Source organism: Dryobates pubescens, chromosome 4, assembly GCF_014839835.1.
Source record: "Dryobates pubescens isolate bDryPub1 chromosome 4, bDryPub1.pri, whole genome shotgun sequence".
NCBI lineage: Eukaryota > Metazoa > Chordata > Aves > Piciformes > Picidae > Dryobates > Dryobates pubescens.
In genome coordinates this window covers 40,221,197-40,244,465 of record NC_071615.1, presented here as the reverse complement: position 1 = coordinate 40,244,465, position 23,269 = coordinate 40,221,197, and the positions used below count along the sequence as shown (strand labels likewise).

Genomic DNA, 23,269 nt, shown 5'->3' with positions numbered 1-23,269 from the left:
CTGCTGTAATTATTGTTCACCTTGCAGCCTGCCTGCTGGGTCAGCTGCTGAGTAGAGTGAGGATTCTGCCATGCTCCCTCTCACCCCCAGAGTGCCCCAAATCTGCCTCCTGCTCTCCCAGCAAAGGAGAGCCTAGCAGCCAGCTGCAGAAATCTTTTGTAGGTGATATTCACTAGGGGAGCATTTGAGAGGGGCATTTGAGTTTTATTTAAGTGTTCTGGTTTCTACTGACACAGGTTTACATGTATAAAAGCCTCACACTGAATACACAGCAATGCACGAGCTTTCCAAATGTTTTCTCTACACTTCTGCTTCTACTGTCCCAGTTCTTCATTTCCTCTCTCTCTCTCTCCTTCCCGCTGGGAGAGGATGATACTCTTTGCACAAGACATTAGTGGGTCTGCCTCAGTGTTTGCAAGAAGTATGCAGTAAAACTTTTAACTGTGAAGCAGTTTAGTCAAGAAAGAAGGGACAATACCCAAAGGCTGAGACCAGCACCAAAGCCTAGAGGTTTGATAATAAATATATTGCATCTTTTTCTTCCTGGTATTCTCAAGTAGGATATAAATCTCCTTTCTGTTGAAAGATAGTTCTGCCTTTGAAGATAGAATAACGTTTACATAAATGTTGAGGTCGTCTTTAATGTAGCTTTCATTATCTCCTATGTTCCTCCTTTCTCTGAAAGCCCAAGTGACTGATGTCAAGATCAAGGGAGTCAACCAATGTAGATACACTCCAGGACCCAGATAGGATATAAATCACCCTTACTCCTAACCACAGTAGACACCTAACTGAAGGACAGAAGTTTACATATTTGCTGTCCTTGTGGGGGAGGCTAAATATCCCAGCCACTTACCTCATGGGAATCCCTCATTCATTAACCAATTGGGGTGCTTAGTATCACTTATCAAATAGGCTAATCAAAGTTTGAGAGAAACCAGCTCTTGACCATTTCTTGCCCTTTGAGCACTCCAGGGCCACCTCCCACCCCTAGACTTTTATCTAATTAAAGTTAAAGAGGGGAAAATTAATCCATGGAAGAAAATGAGATAACAGCCACCATAGCAGGCCATCCCAGAGTCAGGTTTGGCTTTCATCTATTGCTACCTGACAATTAACTCTTCAGCAACACAGGAACCCCATTTTATGAGTGCAGGATCTGTCCCTTCACACAATGATGGGTGTTTTATTTTCATTTTTCACTGTTCCACATTGCAGCTTCCCCTGCTCGTAATGGGTGTGGGAAGGTCATCCTTTACTCTCCCTCTCCCAAGATTGACTTAGTGCTGTTTTCACTTGCAGAATACAAAAGTGAAAACTGTAATTTATTACAGTACTAGCAATTCAAGATGTTTTGCTTGGATTCTGTGCTTGCAATTGGTTACCAACATTCCAGCCTTTCTTGCTTTTGTTGGCTACTAGTTTAGAACCCTCAATTTCATTCTCTAAATCTGTGCTTAAAAAGATATTTCGCAATACAGGGTTGGGGGTTTGGGGTTTTTTTTACCTTGTGGAAAAAAAAAAAAGTGGAGTGACCCCTCTGAAGATTCACTGCCATTTTCTGTAATACTTGTGTTCCTATTTGGTATTCTGTGTTCTTCTTAAGCCACCTGATTGTAATATTTCTGAAGCCCAAAGGATCTTCCTCTAGGATTACTTGAATTGTTCAAGGGCTGTAACTTTGACTCTGTGAATATCAGAAATAGGTTAACTCTGGTAACACAGCCATTAACTGCACTGAAAATGGAGAAACTTGCATTTTATGGGGTACCTGGGAGCCTTGGGCTGTGGCTGCACAAGCTCTGCTCCTCTGGCAGCACCTGCCAGCCAGTGAGCTGGGGTGCATGGGGCAGCTCCAGCACACCACCCTCAACGGCATTTCAGGGTTTGATGCACTAAGGGAGCAACAGAGTTTGGTTTTCTTCCTAAAATGACTCTGACATTTTGAAGGCTGCATTTGTACTTCCAGCACTTTTAGCAGGAAGCTTTGGATTATAAAGCCTGTGGATCAGGCACATGTGGCCAAAATTAGAAGTGCTGAGGAAATCCCACTTGTACTCTACACTGTCCCAGGGTTGTAACTTGCACCTTGAGGCACTCAAAGGTGGGTAAACTAAAGTAACTCCACTCAGACCTTAGCTGGAGAATGAGAATGTTACATATTCATGCTACTTTGGAGTGGGCCACTGTTACTGTTTTGGGTTGTGGTGGTGTGCTTTCTTCTATTTCTTTTCTCCCTACAAAGCCTATGTGCATCTATAGCACTAGAGTCAGCAGTAGTCACGAAATGCCTTGCAAGGCTAACCTTGATATTGTCAGTATGAAGTTCCTCACACTTAATAACAGCCATTCTGCAACACAGTTAATTACTTGCAAATGGAAGTTGTAAAAGGTAATAGGGTTCAAACCTTTTCATTTAAATCAAAAGGAAGCCTCAAGCAAGCTTCCAAATCTCTTCCAAACTTTGAGAAAATTTTAGTCCATATCAATGTCTGAGCTAATATCTGGCCTTCCCTTTAGCTACCTGAACTAATCCATCAGACCTACAATTTAGAACTATGACCTGCAGCTGTTTGGTTATGGAAGGGACATTGGTAGGACTTTAAAGGGGGATAAGTGAGGCAGTGAAAAGGAGATTCAGTAATCCCCCTGTATTATAAGGTATTTTGCACAGGGTGGGAAGGAGCTGGGACTCTTGCTGGCTCTCCCATCCCAGGCAGCAGTGGGGGGATACGGCTGCCCATTCAGTACCTCTGTGGAGGCAGACAGCACAGAGGTGTCTGCTGAATCCCTCCGACAGCTTCAGTGCCAATGCAGGGAGTTCACCAGGACCCGGTTAAGCTCAGATACCAATTAATACCAGCTGCTTTGCTGGGCAGGGTGGACAGGAACTGCTAGTAACTGCGAAATCTGGAATTGGGAAATGCACTAGAGGGAACAATTCTGTAGTGGTAGGGGCACAGGCTGCAAGCTGTTACAAGTCTTTTCCATCTCTAATTTCTACATATTTAGTTTATATAGGGCACTGAAAACTTAAACTTTGGTCACTATCCACAAGAGACAGATTTGATCCAGTGACCCAAAGGCGAAAGGTGCTGTATTCCATTACCAACCCCCTGCAACTGCAGTTCCTCAGAAAGGTTTTTATATCAATAACTAAATACCAGTAACCTTTACAAGCTATGTGGTAACACTTTCAATCTCCTAATTCTGAGTCATTTCACAAGCAAAGGGAAAAAAAATCAAGTTTGTCTTAGAAGGAAAAATGGAATTTCTTCAACATTTTGTTGTTACATATTTAGGAATACAATTATATTTGAAAGATGGGGAGAAGTAAAGCAGGTTAGGTTATGCCTTGGTGTGTTTAGGAGCATCTAAAAGGCATTGCCCTGGGAGGATGCATTAAGCACCACTCCTACGCTGCTTTTCCCACCCTCTCCTGTGACTGAGAGAAAATTTTTTCTCTCCCCCTTACTGGCAATTTTACATCTTCTACTCTATTACCCACTGGAATGTAACTTGGAATTCCACTGAGGATCCAGAAGTAAGAGGATCTTGATATTAGTGAAACTTGCAAGCAAGATAAAAGTATTTCCCTGCGTTTTTTGAGTGTGCACAAAAATATATGTGGACTAAGCTGTTATAATGCTGTTTAATTTCTCTTAAGGGTAAAAATGTGGAAACAACCAAAAATAAGTCACGTAAAATAGCACTTGGAGGTCAGTAATTGTGTTAGAGGTGGTCTTGTTCTTTCTTTTTTTTATCCCTTTACCTACAAGCCAAACACCACTAAGCCAGAAACCACCAACCAGTACAGTCTCACAGTAACAAGATATTAATAGCCCATGGAAAAATCAACATATAATTTCATATTATGGCACTTACTACAGTCCCTGTATTTTTTCTTATGTTTTTTTTTTTTTAGTTCTGACCTAACTGAACTTCAACACAAGAAAAAGCAGTGGAGTAACATGCAAAAATGTCTCCTCATTTTAATTTGTAATACCTTCAAAATATTGTTGGTAATTTTTCACATTATATGTTTTGGAGGATCTCCCACTTCAGCCTTTTATTACAGAAAGCTAGGAGTTTTACATACACATTTGAGTGTTGCTGCTTTTTATCACCCTTTAATACACAGAAAAATAAATACATAATAATCCTTAGAGTCACAAAGTCACTGAGACTGTGACACATCTCCCTCCTGAAGGGGCTGCCTACAGGCCTGTTGACTCCACCAGCAGTTATTCAGGCTCCTGTCACAAATGAGCTCTTGTCGGTTCTGCCTACATAAGCAAATACACAAATGTTTTTGTCAGAGGGCAGAGCAGCACTTGCATGGACCTCTGTGGAAGTCATCCACACACAGGCAGCTAGGCACCTTCAAATAGGTGCCTAAGCACTTCAGTGGCTTTACTAAAATAACTTCACAGAAGTTCCTACAAACTGTGATGGCCAAAGAACTGAACTAACCTGAAGCATCCCTAATCCCTACCTTGCCCTTTACTTCTATGCATGCTTTATCGTTCCCTACCACATCTTTTACCATTACCATCAGTGACTTGGAATTGCTTATTGCTACATTTCCTAACTCTTTTTAGGTCTCCTAATCCTCATACATGGGGGACAGATTTATTTATTTATTTATTTATTTATTTATCTATTTAATTTATTTTTAAATTATGTTGCTCAATCTCTTGCTAAATCCAGCAACCATGAAGGAATTTTCTGGTTAACTGCTTGAAAAGACCTTAATCTGCGTTTGACTAGCCCCCCATCTCCTTGCAGAGAGGTAGGCAAACAGTTTGACAAACTTTCAATCAGTCATTGCCTCTTGGAAGGACTGAAGCTGGTTCAAAAGTGCAGAGCTCTTCCCTGATTTGAGGAGTGTTAAAATAGCAGAAAAAAGACCAAACGAAAACCCATCAAGCAGAAGAGAAAGAATACAGACACAGCTCCTCCAAAACCTCTCCTCTTAGCAATAAAAAGTGAGCTTGAAAGGAAGAATCCACTCAGCAGGTGGGATTTAGAGGATAAGATGTTACACACATGACACCATTCTCACAGGCAAGCCAAGAGCTGCACTCAGCCTGCAAAGGTACAGCTTTAGGTCAGAGCAGAAACGTCAGAATGTTCAAAGAATTCTGGATACTCCAAGCCATGCTTTGGAGCCCGAGGTAACGCAAATGCCAACTGGGGCCGAATCGCAGAGTTGCACCTAGGACACCTTGGGTTTTAAGGATGCTTTGCTGCTGTTTGCATTCTGATCCTAACCCGAGATTAGACACTTGGGAAAACACTCCACAGTGATTCATGCTGGTCACCAGACTGAAGTCCTGCTGCAAAGCTTTAAAACTAGGCAACAGTATTGGAAGCAGAGACAAACCAGCAGTGTTCTTTCTAAGGCTGAGGGCTCCCTTCCAAAACTACTGTCTCCTCTTCTCAAGCAGCTTAGTCTTCAAAAGAGATCCATTTAATACTAAAATTTACCTTGACTTGAGGGTCAATATATATATTTTTAAGTGATAAACCACAAAGTGCCCCATGAATCGATCTACTTCATGTTGCCACAGAGTTTGTCATCTTCTTTCCCTGCCCCCCCCATACCCAAGTGTTTCATCCTGCTCTCTCCATAAAACTTGGAGGATTTGGGTTTCTCACTCTCCCAAGACAGTTATCGTTGGCCAGTGCATCAAACAACTTCTTCTAGTGAACTCCAGCCACAGAACAAATACACCACCTACAAAACCAAAGGCACCCTCTTCAAATCACAGTCCCTTTTGGCAGCCACTTCTTCTCATACCATTATACCCAGAGCAAACTCTAAATCTGTTGCACTCCTCACTGCTTCAGGAGCACAAAAGTAGGCACTGCAATGATTTTAGTAAAATTATCAGCTGCAAGAGAGGGATTGTGTTGTAGGTGTAACACATTTCAGAGAGAGAGTTTCATGTAGCTCTAGCTTTTATTTTTCATAATTCAAGAGCTTCACTCTAGCAAGCTTGAAGCCATTTCTTCCTTTTATTTTTTTTCTCTGCTGATGCTTTTTTCTCTTTTTTCCACAAGCATAGCAGGTAGAACCAAACCCTGCTCCCAGCCCTGAGTCAGGGAAGACCCTAGCCCCAAAGGACAGAGTTTCTTGGGTTGTTATAAATGAGGTTAACGTAGGGTTTTTTTTGTCAGGAGAGAGTAAAAGTGACTTAAAACTTCTCCTTTATCTCTTTCCCTATAAAAGCAATGCAAAAGCTCACACTGTGTGCTTTTGCAATCAGACTGAGCAGGGAACATTTCCACACACAGCTAGCATATGTATCAACAGAGTATTTTCACTGTACCAAGTCCCAGATACAGGTCTGAAGACAAGCTGCTTTCTTGTCTTGCCTGATTCTGTATCCTCTAGCTAACCTTCTTGGAGCTCGTGCTTAGCCACAAATAAAGCAGAAAGTTTGTTTCCTTCTCAAGCAGCCTTTAGAGGAAGGCTCAAGTGTGTTCACAGACAAATTTAAGAAAATGTAGGAAATTGGTGAAAAAGAAGCAATTCACATAAAGGTCCTGCCTAAATGAAATATAAGAGCACAAGATTTGGAGAGGAAATCAAAGTCTGAAAAAGTAATTACACTTGTTTAGATTAAATACAAGCCAGCATTTTAATAAACAAGCAAAACCTCTGGCTAACATCTTATTTCTCAGCCTGTCTCTGATGTTTAAAATTAGATGTATTTTCTCCTCTTTTTTTCCATAACCTCCAATAAATTAACCTGTCCAAGTAACACATACACAGGATAAAACCGCATCTTTGATTTTAATTACATTGCTTATGGTTGCAGCTTAGGTAGCCTTGATTCCAGCCACTGCTGTTCCTGGGAACTTGGATACTCTTAAAACTGCTAAGAAAATCTCAGGTCTTACATGGATCTAGTTAAGCTGTTGGCTGCTAAACAGATAAACACAACTCTTTTTATTGACAAATAACTTAAAAACTAATTTTGCAACTTCAGTGCTGTGCCTGTGGTGCATCATCACTCCTGTTCTACAGGACTTAAGAGACTCACACTGTCATAAGCTGGAAGAATGTAGTTGTAGATGGCATAGGCTTTATCTGTAAATACAATTCCCAAACATCCAACGGAACTACAGGAAAGATTATGTTAACTGAGCTGTTGCATAGGTACAGCAAAACTGACACTACTAAGGCAATGTAATATCTTGAAGTCCTATCAATCAGCAATTGAGCTTGATCTGACCAGGACTGCTTGTTAGCATAAATACCTTGCTCAGTAACCTACTGCTAGGGAGACACTATATGGACTTCATATTTTATGACTGAAAAGCTCACATATGAACATTGATATGTATAAATGTATATATACATACATACACACATATATACTACTATGCTTTAGTAGCAGCTCTTTGCATTAAACCAGAAAAAGGTAAGGGTAAGGGTAAGGGTTGTGGTAGAATGTGAAATGTAAACATTGCAGAGGATCCTCTCAAGGCAGGGTGGCTCACCCACCCTGCTTGCAGGCAGTATGGAAGTACTTAGCTACTGTGATAGCAGATAAGGATGTTCCCAGCCCATATTGCCACTGTTGGGGGGAGAACAGGATTAAAAAAGGTGGAAAATGGACAAATCTTTTGATATTTCAAATTGAGATTACTAAACAAAAAGTTGTTCTTGCTTTTGCTTCCACTGTGGATGGTGTATTATCACACTAGTAGATGAGAGGCAGATTTTAAAGACATGTTTTAGTATGGCCAAGTATATCACACAAGGTATGTGTTACAGTTATAGCACATATAGTGCAAATGTGTTAGAAACCATTGAGAGCTTAACAAAGCAAGATGCTGGTTGACAAAGGCAAAAAAAACCCAACAGTGTGTCTGAAGGTACAGTTATATTCTCATGTCTGAAGGTACTTGTATATTCTCATGCTCCTGTGCATGCAACATAGAAGCATAAACATAACCTTGGAGGAAGTGTTTTTCAAGTAATCTGGAGCTTCTGGATGTCTGAAAATCAGGCTTTTAGAAATGTGGGATCCTTTCCATGCAGCCTTCTGGAAAGTTCATTCTTCTTAACCTAAATACCGCAGCAGCAGCTGATGCCTTATGGATATGCATGACAGCCCTTCAGTGTCTTTCTCCTCCTCACAGTTTGTCATTTTTGGACTTGGATAGTGCAGCCTGCTCTTGCCTGACTCCTTGCCATTGGTATTTTTCCCTATGTCTAATCTTTCCAGAATCAGACTACAGAAGCCAAAGCAGTATCCCTTTTTTTTGGAGGGGGTAGGGGATGGGAATGTTCTCCAGCCTGTGTTCTCGGAGTTCCTCTGGTTGCTTTTAAGTAGAGCTGTCATCAACGCTTGCTAAGCTACAACACCCAAAAGGCTCAGGCAGTGAGTTCTAGTAGATGTTTTCTACAAATCATGGAGAGACATGCACACTGCTTGTTATGCTTGTGTAGCCCTTCATGCACACACCTAAATACCTATGGGTATATGCACAAAATCCATCAGAATGCGTAGTAGTGAAGGCAATTCCTGTGTAAGGTTCTTTTTGAAGCAGATAAAAAAAATATATGAACTGGTAGATGGAGAGATGGGAGCACACCTGTTAAGGAAGTGGGAAGTAGTGTCATCTAGTGGCTAACTCAAAGCTAGATGGGACAGGAGCTGTAACTCAGCATACAGTCCCAGAACTTTCAATTCTTGCTTTGCTGTACTGCACAAGCCAGAGGAATTATGTTTTATTTATTGTATCTCATTGATCCAGCTGGAAAACGGGAAGGAAATGAAAGCCAGTTGGAGACCCATAAGCTGAAATATCAGAAATATATAAACTAAAATATCAGAAATAGGGACATTTGGGGGTTTGTTTTTTTTATAACCCCTTCCTATTCAATGTTATCTCTGGTGTTGGCAGATTTCTTGATAGCATATTATAGACCTTCTGCCCACCACCCTCCATACAATATAGTTTGATATCTGCTGTGGCAGAACGCTGGCACACTGTTTTATGAGGAGGTAGATGATTTACCATTGAAACTTACAGTAACTGAAATTCATTCAGTTTCCAAAAAGGTAAGAATAGACAAATCTTCCTACCTGCAGTAATTCCTCATAAGACAGAACTAACTTGATTTAAAGCTGATTCTTATTTCCTCTTCCAACAACAGGATGGTTAGAAATCCTACCTCTTAAGAGAAAAGCTAACTTATACCTGGATACCACATTACCAGTGTGATTACTTGCTGTGTAATCTTAATTAGTTTCACCCATTACAGTTTCACCAATTAAACCAAAAGAAATAGGGCTAAGAAATGAAGGGCTCCCCGTATTAGAAGGGAGCAGTTACCAACAGGACTTTTCCAGCTGCCCTTGCTAACAGGCAACTCTAAAATAACAGTGATGCACGTCTTAAGTTTCTGCTAACAAAGCTGATTTCTGACCAGAAGGCTAAAGTATTCTTTTTCATCTATTAAGCCCTGAAAGTGACAGTTCTTCTTCATATCCCTAATATTTCCTTTACAGCTCACCAAGGCCAAAATGTCATCTTTTCTTGTAAAACAAAAAATCAAAGCCAAATGGTTAAAATGCAAAGTTTTGGTTAAACAAACAGTCAGTATTTCAGTGGTTTTATCTACAGCCTGCAGAGCAACTAAACAAAGCCAAGATATTGTCCATCTCTTTGACAGACAAAGAGCCTCAGAGGTCCAGAATGACATGCCCGGGGCTGGCACGTGATGAGAGTAATTAAATTAAATAGCAGGAAACATGTTTTCCATATGCCATTGCCTGGCCACACACAAACTGTAACAGTAAATCTTTTATATTACATTGGATCAGGGAAACATATAACCATTTAAAAAATGCACGATGCCCACAAAAATCAAGTTAAAGGGAATATAGCACCATACTCACCAGGCTCCCTGGCTTTGGTCGTTGGCCTGGAATGCCAGAAAAGTTCATTCTTTCTTTCTTTCTTTACTTTTTTTTTTTCCCCCTATTTTTTTTATTTATTAAAGGTGCAGCTCAAACCACCCTGACCATGTGAACCTTCAGGAAGCGTTACTGGGTTTGCACTGAAGGGTAGTGCTGATGCTCCCAGGTTTTCAGGAGATGACATAGAGGAACGTTTCCTACAAACGATAAACTCTGGAGACTGCGAAATGCTCTTACCAAGAGGAGAAGAATTTGGGGATAACCATCTTCTCAGCACATTTAAAACCTGTCTAAGAAAGTGAATTAAAAATGCATCTTGCTGGTTTCTGGTGAAATATACACTGGATAATTCCATAAGCATTTTAGATATTCCATCTTCACTTCATCTATCTTCTTGACCCAGTGTGCTCAGATAAGGAACAACACAAACTTCAGTGTTTCCAGATTCAAGTCCAGCACTGAGCTATGCTGTTCAGTTTAATAATGGATTCAGTTCAATGAAGTTAAAGTACAAGCCTCCAGCTGGAAAAAGAAGTGTCCATTTATCTTCAGAAAGTAGTGTAGCAGAGATGATAAAACATTGATACTCTTGGCCCAATCTTTAACAAGTATTTTAGTATCGTTATTTAGTTATATTTAGTTATTCAGTATTTCTCAAGTTATTGAAGCAAGATTCAAGATGTATTCAGTACAGAGAATTAGGAATTGGAACTTCTACTGCTTTGAATGCTTTCTTTACTAACTCAGCTCCATTATTTCTTCAGCAAATCTTGTATTTAGAAGGGAATCCAAAATAATTAAAGGAGAAAACAGGAAAGTGAAAACAAATGACTCGTGTTGGTATTAGCTGGCAGAGCTCTTTTGGGCTTTTTAAACCTTTCTTTACCTGTCTGAACTCCTCTTCCCTGAAGTGTTCAAGGCATTTCAACTTACATTATTTATGCTGAATTTTCTATAAAATGGGTTAAAACCATCAGTTGAAAGGCAAAGCACTTAATCCCTCATTACCATCTTGTCTTCTGAGAACAAAGACAAACTTTGCAGTAGGTAGAAATCTGGAGGCCTCAGAAGGAGATGGAGCTGCTCTCTAAGCCAACAAGGGCTCTTAAGCCCAACTGTAAGGTGTCCTGTAAGATCTTTTATGGCTGCTGTTTCACTTTCTCTGCCTTCCCTCACCATTATGCCCCACAGCAGTGCCAGAGAGAGAATACCCCTCCATTCACTCCTGTTCCCTTTCTGGCAATGTCCCTTCCCTGCCAGGAGCCAAGCTGGCGTCACTAAGGGTTCATGGCCCTTCCCACCAGGATCTCTTACCCTTTCTGATCATCACAAATGTGTCAAATCTGGACAGCTTGGCAGATGGGCTAGTACACCAGGGGATACCTGTGGGATGGCCAGAGAAGGCAGAAGAGGCTAGGGAAGTTTCTGCTGAGGAGTTATTCACTGAAGGGGAGAAACACTGTGCTAGCTTTGGGCATAATTGTTCTGATTTTACCGAATATGTTTTTGGAAAGCAGCTCTGCACTCCCAGTTTCAGTTCTTTTCCAGCATTACCCATTTTAAGGACATAAGCTGCATGCTGTGAGAAGCATCCATCCTTGTGAATCACCACAGCTGCTTCAGTGGCACAGAGGAAACTTAGCCTATACAGAGAATTTGGTAGCATTTCTTTGTCCTCGTAATGAATGTTGTTATGTACTTGGACCTATGAAAGCATTGTGAAATTCAGTCCTGTGCCTTCTGCCAGTGTTAGAATAATTCAGTTCTGCATCTTAGTGCATCTTAGTGATGTCCTTGGTGAGTTACTCAGACCAAAGGATTCTGACAGTTTTGGTTTTCCTATCCTGTTTCCTATTCCTGCTATAAGCCCTGAGGACCTCCTTCAGTGCAACACTTCTCACAAGCTACACAACATAGGGATCAGGTACAGCAGCAGTAGTGACTGGTAGTTCATCCATGAGGCAGCAGCTCTGTAAGAGTTACCTGTGGAGAAGGCAATAGCTGGGGAGTGGATCCATTGTTGGTAGGAATCAAATTGTAAGACAGTATTTTCCAGATTCTCATTCTGCATAGAGTATCTTGGCTGTGTAGTCAGTTGCAGGGCTTGAATCCTCTTGTTTTGTTAGGCTCAAGCTCTTAGCTCAGTTGATGAGTTTTGTAACACAGAAAAGCAATGTTTGTATTGATCCTTCTTGACATAAGGCATTGTTGCTTTTCCAGGATTCTGCAGGTTGAACAGTGGGATTGTATCCCTCCTTTCCAATTTGCCAAATCCTCTTCCATTTCCAAGACCCATAACTGTAGAATCTTTTTTTCCCCTCCACTTTTCAATACTAAGCATCCATACTATAGCAGAAGGAAGCACTACATGAACAACAACTTGCTACACATCAAATAATTGCCCTGTCTTGTAATTTCCACAATTACTGGCTGAAGTAAACGTGCAGTAGAGCAGGTAGGCACAGTACAGCTGATCCTAGAAAAAGGATGTAAACTGATTCCAACACATTTTCTTCTCCAATGTACCTAATCCATTTTGAGTACCTGTCTATAAGTTAATAGTCAACCTTTTGCAATAATACCTCTCACCTACAACGTGCAGGTGGCCGTGACAGTAAGGAAGAGAAGCAAACACTGACTCCATTCTGTCCCTGACCTGAGGTAAGTTCACAGTATCCTTTCAGGCTTAAATGATCCATTTAGTCATGGCCTCTAGGGCTGAGTTCTGAAAACCAAATCTGAGAAGAAAACCATGTTATGAAACATGTTTCTCTGTTGTGACCACATACAGTACTTCACAAGCACTGTACCCATGTGGGTATGGCATCCCACCAGACAGAACCAATGGTCTCTTCTCTGACTGAATGTGGTTCATGCCAATTGATTTCATAGCCTGAAAGCATCTTGGTGCTCAGTGGATATGGGAACCACTTGCCAAGGCTTGAGTGGTAAAGCTTGAGAGTGCAGCTACTGGACTAGTCACAGAGCTGGACCCAGATGGAACTGGGAATGAGCACAGGCTTTCAGCGTACCAACTGCAAAACACCTCCTGGTCAGCTCACCCTGATGTAACATTTTACCAAAGTAGAGATTCTGCACAAAAGCAGAACTTGACAGCGAATGTGAGTCAATGTGCTTTGAGTCTTTCACTAAAAGTGAGAGGGAAGGGGCTAGGGAGGCAAACAAAGGCATTGCTTCTTTTACAGAAAGTAGTCCACACTACTGTAATGGTGGCATGTAATAGCACCTGACTTGAAAGCAGTCATTTGAAATGCAGCTTTTCAGGAAGGAAAACACAGATAAGTAGCAGTCCCCATGCTTCATCTCAGTCTCTTTCTGTGGGAAAGAATCTTGCTCCTGTTCCTTTTTTCTTGGTGGTCCTGTGCTGCGTGTTTGTGTTCTCAGAGCCTGCCTGAGTCTGGATGGAGATGCTTATGAAAAAACTCCCTTACATAGCACAGGCCTAATTACCTGTAGAAAAGGCCAGATCAGTGCTATTGAAGCCAGGTATCTCTGGGCTGAGCCTGTGGTGATGGCACCTGCATTCAGCACTATCATTTTTATTTGTTTAACAGAAACACTAAGAGAGAAGCTTTTTTGCATTTCCCAACAGCACTTCTGCCTTGTGCTCCTTCAGTAATAGAGATCTGCTTTACAAATCTGCAAGCTGCCACCTAAAAACTATCACAGTGCTATTCTTGATGGGAGCAAAAGGAAGACTAAGGAAAAAATTGGAGACTGAATGCTCCATTCTTCACTAGCTGCTTTACAGGGAACCTGAGGAAAGCCTTCTCAAGCCCTTGCCATCACTCTGTTGCTGCCATTTCATAGCGGCAATTTTCACAAGACTCTTTGCTGAGGAAATACAGGCAGTACAAACAGAAAGACCTCCTTGCTCTCCTGGGGATCCAAAGGTCATGGGCCAGAATATGAGAGGAGACAGATTATGCACTGCTTTCTGCATTAGAGCACCTATGTCTCAAAGGTATTCAGGGTGAGCTGCTCTTCGAGGCCATTAAACAACAGAGCTTTATGAAGATTTAGCCAGCAGTACACTGAGGCATTTATTCACTTTCATATAATAAGGGAAGGAAGAAAATGAAAACTCGTGTGTGAGTGCATGTGTGCGTGTCTGAGAGAGAAACATTCAGAGGTCAGAACAGAATTCTTCTAAAAATGAAACATTTGAAGAAGCAGCTTTCCAAGAACACATAATCTTCTTCAATGACAGTAAAAATAAAACCCTGTGCTGTCTGAAACAGGAAATGATAAATTGCCCAGTGGTATGAAAGTAGTATCATCTGATTGTCAAAATGTGAAGTGATAATTGCTGAGACCTGGACTTAACAGACTTTTGACTCCTGCTAGTTATGCACCCCAATGAATTAATTCTGCCTAGTGTTGCCCCAGCCCTCTCCTTATGTGCTGCTTGCTCTGACAGAAAGGAACAGTAACAAAGACATCAAGCTGCTAACTTGTAAGTATCTGAGGAAGGAAAAGAAGCATAAAGAAAATCAACGTTGTTCTGTGAAGGCATCAGCAAAATGAAACAATTTCATGTTGCCATGCTGCATGGTTGGTCAGACAATTAACTTCTTGATTTAATTATGTGATAAAGTCTTACTGCCTTCTGTCTAAACTGGAAGTTTACAATTAAACACACAAATAACAGTTTAATTGGTGACCATTAAGAAAGTAGATTTGATATTTTCTGAGGAAAAAGTGTATCCTTTGCCAATTGAGGTGGGAAAGAATAATTGTAATTATTCTCATTATTATGCACTTTCACATATAATTGGCATAAAAAATAATTTCACATATAGCATAATTGGTGAAGACCCCAGTTAGAAAGTTGGTGGAGATGGACAGGCCCTTAAGAGTAATGATGACAGAGAGCTGGCTATTCAGATGGGGCCTTCTCCTCATGTAGATGAATGAAAAATTTTTCACTAAATGAATCTAACTATACAGCCTCCAGCCCCCCTCACTCCATCCTGAAAGTCCATGCTCAAAGTTTTATCCCAGAAATCACAGTGTCAGCTTGTTTTAGGGTTTGTACTGCAACTGTGCACCCACAGACTTCAGGAGGGGCAGAAATGTACAGGGTTAGATGAACTGAGCTAGGATATACTAAGGCTGTGGTTGCAGCCTTATTTAGGAGGGAGGAGAGGTGATGGATGGTTTATTTGGAAGTCTGACAGTGCTCAAAACTTCCATTTCCATTTATCCTGCCCTTCACAGTACAGTCAAAAATGCTGTAACATGCTACCATTCTGAAAGGACCAAGTGTGCAGAGTGGTACACTTTTAACAGCCATATCCTCCAACCAACCTCCCTTATATTTTAGGGCTACATACTGTTAAGAGTCAACACTGTTACTTCAAGGCAACTATGGAAAGTAAAGTAAGACACATGCACCAAAGGCTCCACAGCCAGATTCAAACCACCTTATTTAATCAGCTAGTTAAGGCAATGAATCACTTAAAAGTAAGTATCTGGTCTGTCAAAACAACTCTAATGACTAAGGCCCTCACGTAGTCAACACAGAGAATTAGACATTGCTGAATGATTTCGAGTTACTAAGCTAGTACTCTTAAATTTCAGCTGCTGCTGATATAACCCTTGGGGGTCTCCAATAGCTGTCTGTGCCCACAGGTAGCTGGGGAAGTTGTCCTGTATGAGCTGGATGAGTTACGGGACCGGGATCAAAATAAGCAAGAGGAGTGTGACACTTGAGCTCAGCAAATGGGCACCAGAAACCTGGACATGCCTAAAGGACACCCCTTCTCTGTCCTGTTTGTGTGTGTGTGTGTGTGAGAGTGAGCATGACAAAGAAACCCAGATTTCTGCTGGCTATGCAGTTTGAGCCAATTGTATTTTTTGCCTTTAAATCTAATTCCAAATTAGGCCTCATTAGAAGAGACCAAAACATAACTCCAATGCAAAGCATAAATTCTATCAAATGCAATGTACAAGTGGCAAAGTTCTACAAAAATGACTGTGATTATTGCTTTAGTTCAGGGAAGAGAAATTTATCCAGGATCATCTTCTTTTTGCCTGAACAACAGTTCAGCAGATAATGTTCTAAGCTATAGTCCTCCACTGAGAATTGAGGTACAGAAGCCTCTCTACCACCCAGATGATGGGAACTGCATAAGGAAATCAGAAACTAAACAAATAAATGAAAAGCAAACAAACATTTCTTAAGTGGATAAGTAGGACATGCTGCTAGGGGGACAGAATACAATAAGGAAATTAACTTGGCTTAGCTAATTTTGGCTGCAAATTGTGAAGTGCTCATATAGGGGAGAAATAAGTAAACAATTTTAGATTGGTGCTTGGGACTAATGTTGATAGATTTTTTACCTCAGAATGCCAGTGAAGATAAAAACAGGGTAGAGTGGGCTTAAGTAACATGGCGTAAATCTTAGCAATCCCAGTGATGATGAATATGGAATGAAGATAGTGCATGAATGAACTGCTGAATAAAAAGGATGAGTGGTGCTAGTGTCTGGACTGCTCCTGCTTTGCTGAACTACTCAGCTTTAAAATCTATTTTGTTAATGCTAGAAGATGAAAAAAAAAAAAGGCTAATGTTACAGTATCTACACTCCAGTAATGTGTGTCTGTCTTGAGTATGCAAGTATTGTAAAGCATTTTTTCCTCATTTAATACTAATTACTTCTAAATTGGCAGCTAGACTGGTTTCAGTTTTAGGACAAGAGGACAGAATAAACACCTAAAGTTTAAAAAACAAACAAACAAAAAAGGGATGCACATCATTCCTGAAAAAGGCTTGTGAATCCCATGAAATTATGATTATTTTCTTCATTATGGGTGCTTTGATGCACGGATAATTTAGAAAGAAGCAAACCAAATAAATCTAGGTGTAGCCACCAAAACAGGGATGCTGTAAATCAAACCCATTTCTGGCTGCTGTTCTAATTGCAGCCTGAGTATTTAAACAAAAGGCATCCCAATAAAATCCCTGCTGAAAGCATGATTTACTTATAGGCACAAGATTCTAAATACATAATAAACAATGGGCAAGCACTATAATGTTATACTGTTGATGCTAGTTTTAAGCTTTCCTAAGCCCAAACTTGCCTTTAAAGTGATTTTTTTCCTCCCGGATGTATTACTGATGAAACATTACCTGGCTGTGTGTTAGTGCAAATAACTGAATTTGATTTATGGAAGTATTTATTCTTACATAATAAGTATGCTGTTGAAAGCATTTTATCTTACTTAAAATACAAGAATCAAGCCTGCTAAGAGCCATTGCAGTTTAAACACAATTAGAGGTAGAATGCAACAGGTTTCTGAACTCCGTCGGTAGTAATAATTCATGCACTGTAGCAACAAGGATTGCTATGCAGTACAAATGGTTTCTCTCTGCAGACCTGAAGCAAGGTTTACTTAATGCCACAATGTTCCCATCTTCATGGAAGTGCTCTGCATAAAGTGAAGCACAGTGGTGGCTACTACAATGAAACCTTTCCATCAGCATCATTTTGCTTGGCAGGAAGATCTGTGCCTTGCAGATCAAGATAACAAGTTTTAACAAAAAAAAAGTTCTGCAAGAGTGAATTTTTTCCCTGGATACCAGCAGACACCACCAGGATGAGGGAGGGACTGGAGCACTGCCCTGTGAGGAGGGGCTGAGAGCCCTGGGGCTTTTTAGTCTGGAGAGGAGAAGACTGAGAGGGCATTTAATTTTCTTTGCCACATGAAAGAAAATTAATTGTGGCAAAGAAAATTAAATGCCCTCTCAGTCTTCTCCTCTCCAGACTAAAAAGCCCAGGTTTAGGCTGGATGTTGGGAAGAAGTTCTACACAGAGAGAGTGATTGCCCATTGGAATGGGCTGCCCAGGGAGGTGGTGGAGTCACCGTCATTGGCAGTGTTCAGGAGGAGACTTGATAGGGTGCTTGGTGCCATCGTTTAGTTGATTAGGTGGGTTGGACGATAGGTTGGACACGATGATCTTGAAGGTCTCTTCCAACCTGGTCTGGTCTATTCTATTCTATTCTATTCTATTCTATTCTATATGTTTTTCTAAAGAAGGAGTTTGCTGTCTCATGCAACTGCTTTACTGCCTGTAAAGTTTGTGGATTCCCTCCTCCCCAGTGTACTTACAGGTAGACTCTAGTTTTGCAAAGGTGTTGAGGTTTCAGAAATGTCAGGGAGATTATTTTGGTTCTTGTGAATTTTGGATAATTAGGAGGCAGGAACTGAGATTTACCTTTACCTCTCCTGTGTGGTACAATACATGATCACATGTCGAAGACAGATGCCACAATGGGAAAATGAGCATGCACCAATACTTTTCCACATTCACTAAAACTTATAATGGCTGATGTAGGATAAAACAAGAGACCCAAAACAAAAAAAAAAAAACAACCAACCAAACAACCAACAACAAAAAAAAAAAGAAAACAAAAAAAAAAAGAAAAAGACTTTGTGTAATTATTGTAAGAATAGCATAATAAAAACCTTGCTCCTGAAAGCCTGAATTGTTTCAACGACGTGTAACAAACATATTTGGTTGTACAAAGCGAAAGCACAACTAAGTTACCAAACTTACACAAAGTCAGATATCTGAAAGGGGATCTTTTAAAAAAAAAACTTTATTTGAGAAAGGAAGAGACTTATACCAGAAGGCAAAAAAAGGGAACATACAAACAGAATATATTTACAACACAAAACAAGAGATCACCTCTAAGGGTGCAAATTATAATAAATACAGCAGATTTAAAATGTAAGAGACAATAATCAATTAGAAATGTGGTTGTTTAAACCCAGTTTTCCTTTTCACTGGTTCCAGGTAGTTTCTCTATTTGAATTTTATCCAGATTTGAATGGTTCTGAAATTAAAGTCCACTAATGTACTGGGGGTGGGGGGTGGGTGGGTGTCTCACCTGAACAACGTTATAAAAATGTGAATTCACGTCTTCGAAATGATACTGTACAAAAGTCTTCTTTTGCAAGTTTCTGCCCCCCACCTCCCCCAAATGTATTTTAAAAGATGCACTATCCCTTTTTGATGAGGCTGAAGTCAGATTTCAAAGGAAAATTAATTACACATAATGGGAAAGTTCTAGATCATTTCATTTTTATATGGAATTCACTTCACTTTTTGAATGTGACTTTTTTTTCCGCCCCCCCCATCCGAGATGGAGAAAGATTTCTGTTCAAATACAAAGCACACATAAAAAAATCACCTAAGTCTTTCCTACCTAAGGAGGCCTTTCATAGGAACAGCAACTATTTAGTCATCTGTTTGGAGACCTTCTAGGAAAAAGGATAATGTATCTTTAGAAGTTGCAATGTTTTAGAAGAGATTTAATTGTATTAGAGCAGAATGTAAACAACACAGACTAATAACATTTTAGAACAGTTTCTACATTTGGCAAAACAGCTATCTCTTTTGAAACAGGATACTGCACCTTAAAATACCTCAGCTTTAGAAATATAAATATTTTTAATAGAAAAAAAAAAAAACAACCAACCACAAAACAAAACACCAAAACCCTGACAAGGATTCCAGGTCAGTTTGGGATTATCCATATTAAAGGGGATCTTAATACAATGAATCTTTAACTAGCTTAACAAAAGTAAACCTATAAAACAAGGTAAACATATCAAAAGGGAATATGAAGGAAATGTTTCACTGGAAAGCTTCCTTAACAATTTCCCTACTCGCTTTGTTATTTTCTTTGACAATAAATCAATTCATAGAGTGCCTTTAAAAACAGAGGGAGCGCTGCCCCGTCCCTCCATCCCCCACCCCCTGCCCTGCATTCCTCAGCACATGAATCACTTGGGCTTCCTGTTTCCATAAGGCATTTCCTGCTCCCCCCCCCCCCCCCCCCCCCCCCCCCCCCCCCCTTCCCAAAATCACTTTCCTGCAGGAGAACAGCGGGGACCTGACAAAGTATGGACTTAAATAAACAGGGCCTTGCACTGCATCCAGCCTTGCCCTGGCTGGTCTGGCAGCCGGGCTGGTTGCACACAGGCGCTGTGCTCTTCAGCTCTGGTGAAACTGGCTGACAGCCTGAACCTTCCTTCAGCCAAGCTGGCGTTTCATGCACAATCCTTATCTTAGTACTTGTCCATGAGACCTAGCAGTAAAGGTTGTGTGACACTGTATGGGCAGGCTTTATTTACAAAAACCCAAGTGATTTGCTACCGGATGGTAACAGCTCTGTGCTTGTCCTGCAATGCCCTAACAACTGATTGGAATCTAACGCTGCTTTTAGGGATGTCTCTGCAGACAGTATCATCAAATAAGACAGAACGAAAAAATTAGTTAAGCAGTGCAAAAGAGAAAACAAATGCAGTATTTAAACAGTGCCTTCCCTTGCCTCTTTACATCCACCTTGTAGTCTTCTCTAAATTATATTTTATACACCAGCCTGGGACCACTGATATAGCAGTCAGTACCTGTCTACCGGGGGAAAAATACCCTACCATTAACAGTGTTCAAGACTACAGTATGATACAGTATATACAGACAGCTGAAAGCAAAAGTCAGAGGATTCAAAATTAGAGAAGAAGAATGTTTCATTAATCAGATCTGGAAACTAATTCCAGCAATTGCTGATCTCAACAAGCTAGGTGATACAAGCTCTCTTTCACTAGAACTAAGCAATGTCATGTAATCCTGGGCTAATACAACGTCTATCAGCTATTATGCAAAATATTATGTAGAATAACTGACTGCAACAGGTATTTTTCTCAATTAGTGGCCATAAGGATGAGCTTTGCTATGTTTTCAAGTGTGCATACAACACTTCTGCCTTTGTTAGATTCTTTGAACAGTAAAATCAGGATTTGCTAGATCAGTGAATCAAACCACAACTGCTTATCAAAGCCTTGAAAACGCATGTGACATTCAGATAATAACCTTAATTACAAACCCTGGAGCTAAATCTTTGCCTATTACCTGTTGCATAAAAGCAGCTTGCTCCCCAGATTCCATTTGCTGGGTTTGAACATCCTCATCACTGTCCGGTGGCTCCTCTTTAACTTTCACAGCCCCCACCTGCTGTCCTATTCTGTCATCCACACCAGCACTGCTGCTCTCAGCCCTAACGCTGGCACCGCCGGTGGGAGCTTGCTCTTCTTGCATCGAGTGATCTCCATGAAGCTCTTCTTCAGCTTCCTCCAGGTGACTGTCAGGTTGCTTGAGCTGCTCAATGGACTTAGAGAGCATCTGAAAAGGGAAGGAGAGGAACAGTTATTGACTCCTTTCACCGATGGCAAACACTGAGAAGTATTAGATTTGCACCGATAAAATTAATGCCTCTGCGGCAAAATCAGGAGCTAATGTGCTGCTAAAGTATTAATGAACAGGGAGAAAAATACCAAAGCTCCTAAGCAAAAGGTCAGTTGTTCCTCTGCAGTAGAGAGCTACACAGAAATACTAAACTGAAAGTGAGGCACAATAATGACAACATTACATATCTTTTACACTTTTACAACTGGTAATCATGTTAGTCTCCCTCCAGACTCTTCAAAGTCTCCCTTCAGACTCTTCAAACATAAGTGCAGAACTTTATTTAACTATATTACAGTTTGTTTCCCACAAAACAAAATAGTAGAAGAACTCTAAGAAATAAAAAAACTACCAATCTGGTTACCATTTTGCTGCAGTTAGGGAATATTCACAGAAGCTTCTCTATCAGTTAAATTAGGAAGAAACTGAAAGTCAACAAAAGAGCAGTGACATAGAGCTGCTGCCCGTCACCTCTCCCATGGCACTGGAAAGACCACAGCTTTTGTCATGCATGGTACAGGCACTCCACTTTCAGCAATAATGATGTAACACAATGATGTACCCAGACAATACTGGGTTTACACCATTAACTGCTATTGTAATGCTCTGTTGAGGTGCCAGATGCCTGAGTGTTGCAATCAAATACAGTTTACATTTTACTATTTAAGATTCAGAGAATGTATTCCAATATAATCCAAATGTAATCCAAAAAGCCAAACCTGAACAACAAAAAAAAATCCCCTCTTCGTTGAAAGAGGCACAAATCAGAGGTGAGAAAGCATCTGCAGGGTCAAGTGACAGTAATTATAATTTATTCAACTGTCCCTCTTGGTTCCAAGCAAATACTGATTTGTATCACCAAGGTGAAATATACTGGCAGGGAAAACCCCCCACACACCCCTTTTACTGTTCATTACCTTACATACTTTCCTCTTCCCATCTGCCTCCCCCCAACTCTCTCATCTTTCTGAGTTTTAGCCAGTGCTATATGCTGAGTCACTAGATAGCTTCAGTATAGCTATTTTTGTCACAAACCATGGGCCATCAAACTGCATCCTGCTCGCTAACGCCTATAGAAAAATGCCGCCCTAGTGAAGGGTAGAGTTGTTACACAAACTATGATCAAGAATCTACACCTGGCTTCAGGAATTCCCACAAAGTCAACAACAAGAGTTGAAAGATCTGTTTGTGCAGTTCCAGTTGATGCTCTGATGCATATGCTTCACATCAGTGAAAACACTAATTCCACAGTGGAAGTCTACAGGCTTCAGTCACCTTTACTTTTGGGGTACAATGGGAGTTTAATGGCTTACTAAAAACAAACAAACAAACAAAAAATCCCCTTTCATTACTTTAGTAACTGGCAAATCACAACACGTGTTGCCTGCAAGCTGCAGGTGGCATGCTGTAGGCTGGGGAATCCTCACTATTGCAACTAATGCAGAGTCTCCTTTTATTAAGCAGCATCTGGAAAATTTCTCAGATTAAACCCATAAATCTTTTCCAGTTGTTTCTCAGGGGATGACGCTGACCAAGAAGGCACTGAAGCTAACTGTGTGCATTCAGCTTGGGTACACTCCTCCCATTTGCTGAGTTACACATCTGTGGAAGAGCCCTCTCCACTCCTCAAGCAGGAAAAAGGCAGGGCTGGCTGGCTGGCTGCTAGCAAGCAAATGCAAGCTGAAACATCTGTGTGACAGATAATCATACACAGCTACGAGAGTCACTCATGCTGATCCATCTGTAAACCATTCCATGTGCCAGTTACTTGACATCAGGTGGGTTATTCTAGAGGGGAAGCCAAGGGAAAATGAGTGCATGTCCACAGCAAAGACACATATTTAGCTCATTACTGTTCTCCTCTTCTTTTAAGCTTTTTTCACTTTTATGTCAGGCTCTTTCTTCTTTGTGCTGCTGTGCGGTGCAGATCTGCTGCTGAGCCTTCTGAGGCAACACATGATGGCCTGCACTATGTATGCTATATGTGGAACCTTCAAACTTCTTGCATGTAATCAGTGGAGTGACACAAGCACGCATAAGGGGGCT

The 23,269-nt window shown here is 40.7% G+C and overlaps 1 protein-coding gene across 13 annotated transcripts in view; it reads right to left on the bottom strand.

Moving 5' to 3' along the window:
- The window catches only part of HDAC9 (histone deacetylase 9), a 471,044-nt gene that overhangs the window by 162,543 nt on the left and 285,232 nt on the right, over window positions 1–23,269 (bottom strand). For 12 of the 13 annotated variants that reach the window (XR_008462230.1, XM_054161160.1, XM_054161166.1 and 9 more), the window contains one exon: window positions 20,891–21,160. Coding sequence is in view for 12 of the 13 variants with exons in the window: in XM_054161160.1 (XP_054017135.1) it covers window positions 20,891–21,160 (270 nt within the window). In the remaining variant the exon portion in view is untranslated. Of the gene's footprint in view, window positions 1–19,834; window positions 21,161–23,269 lie in introns of those variants that run through there. The other variant, XM_054161168.1, reaches the window with a different exon arrangement.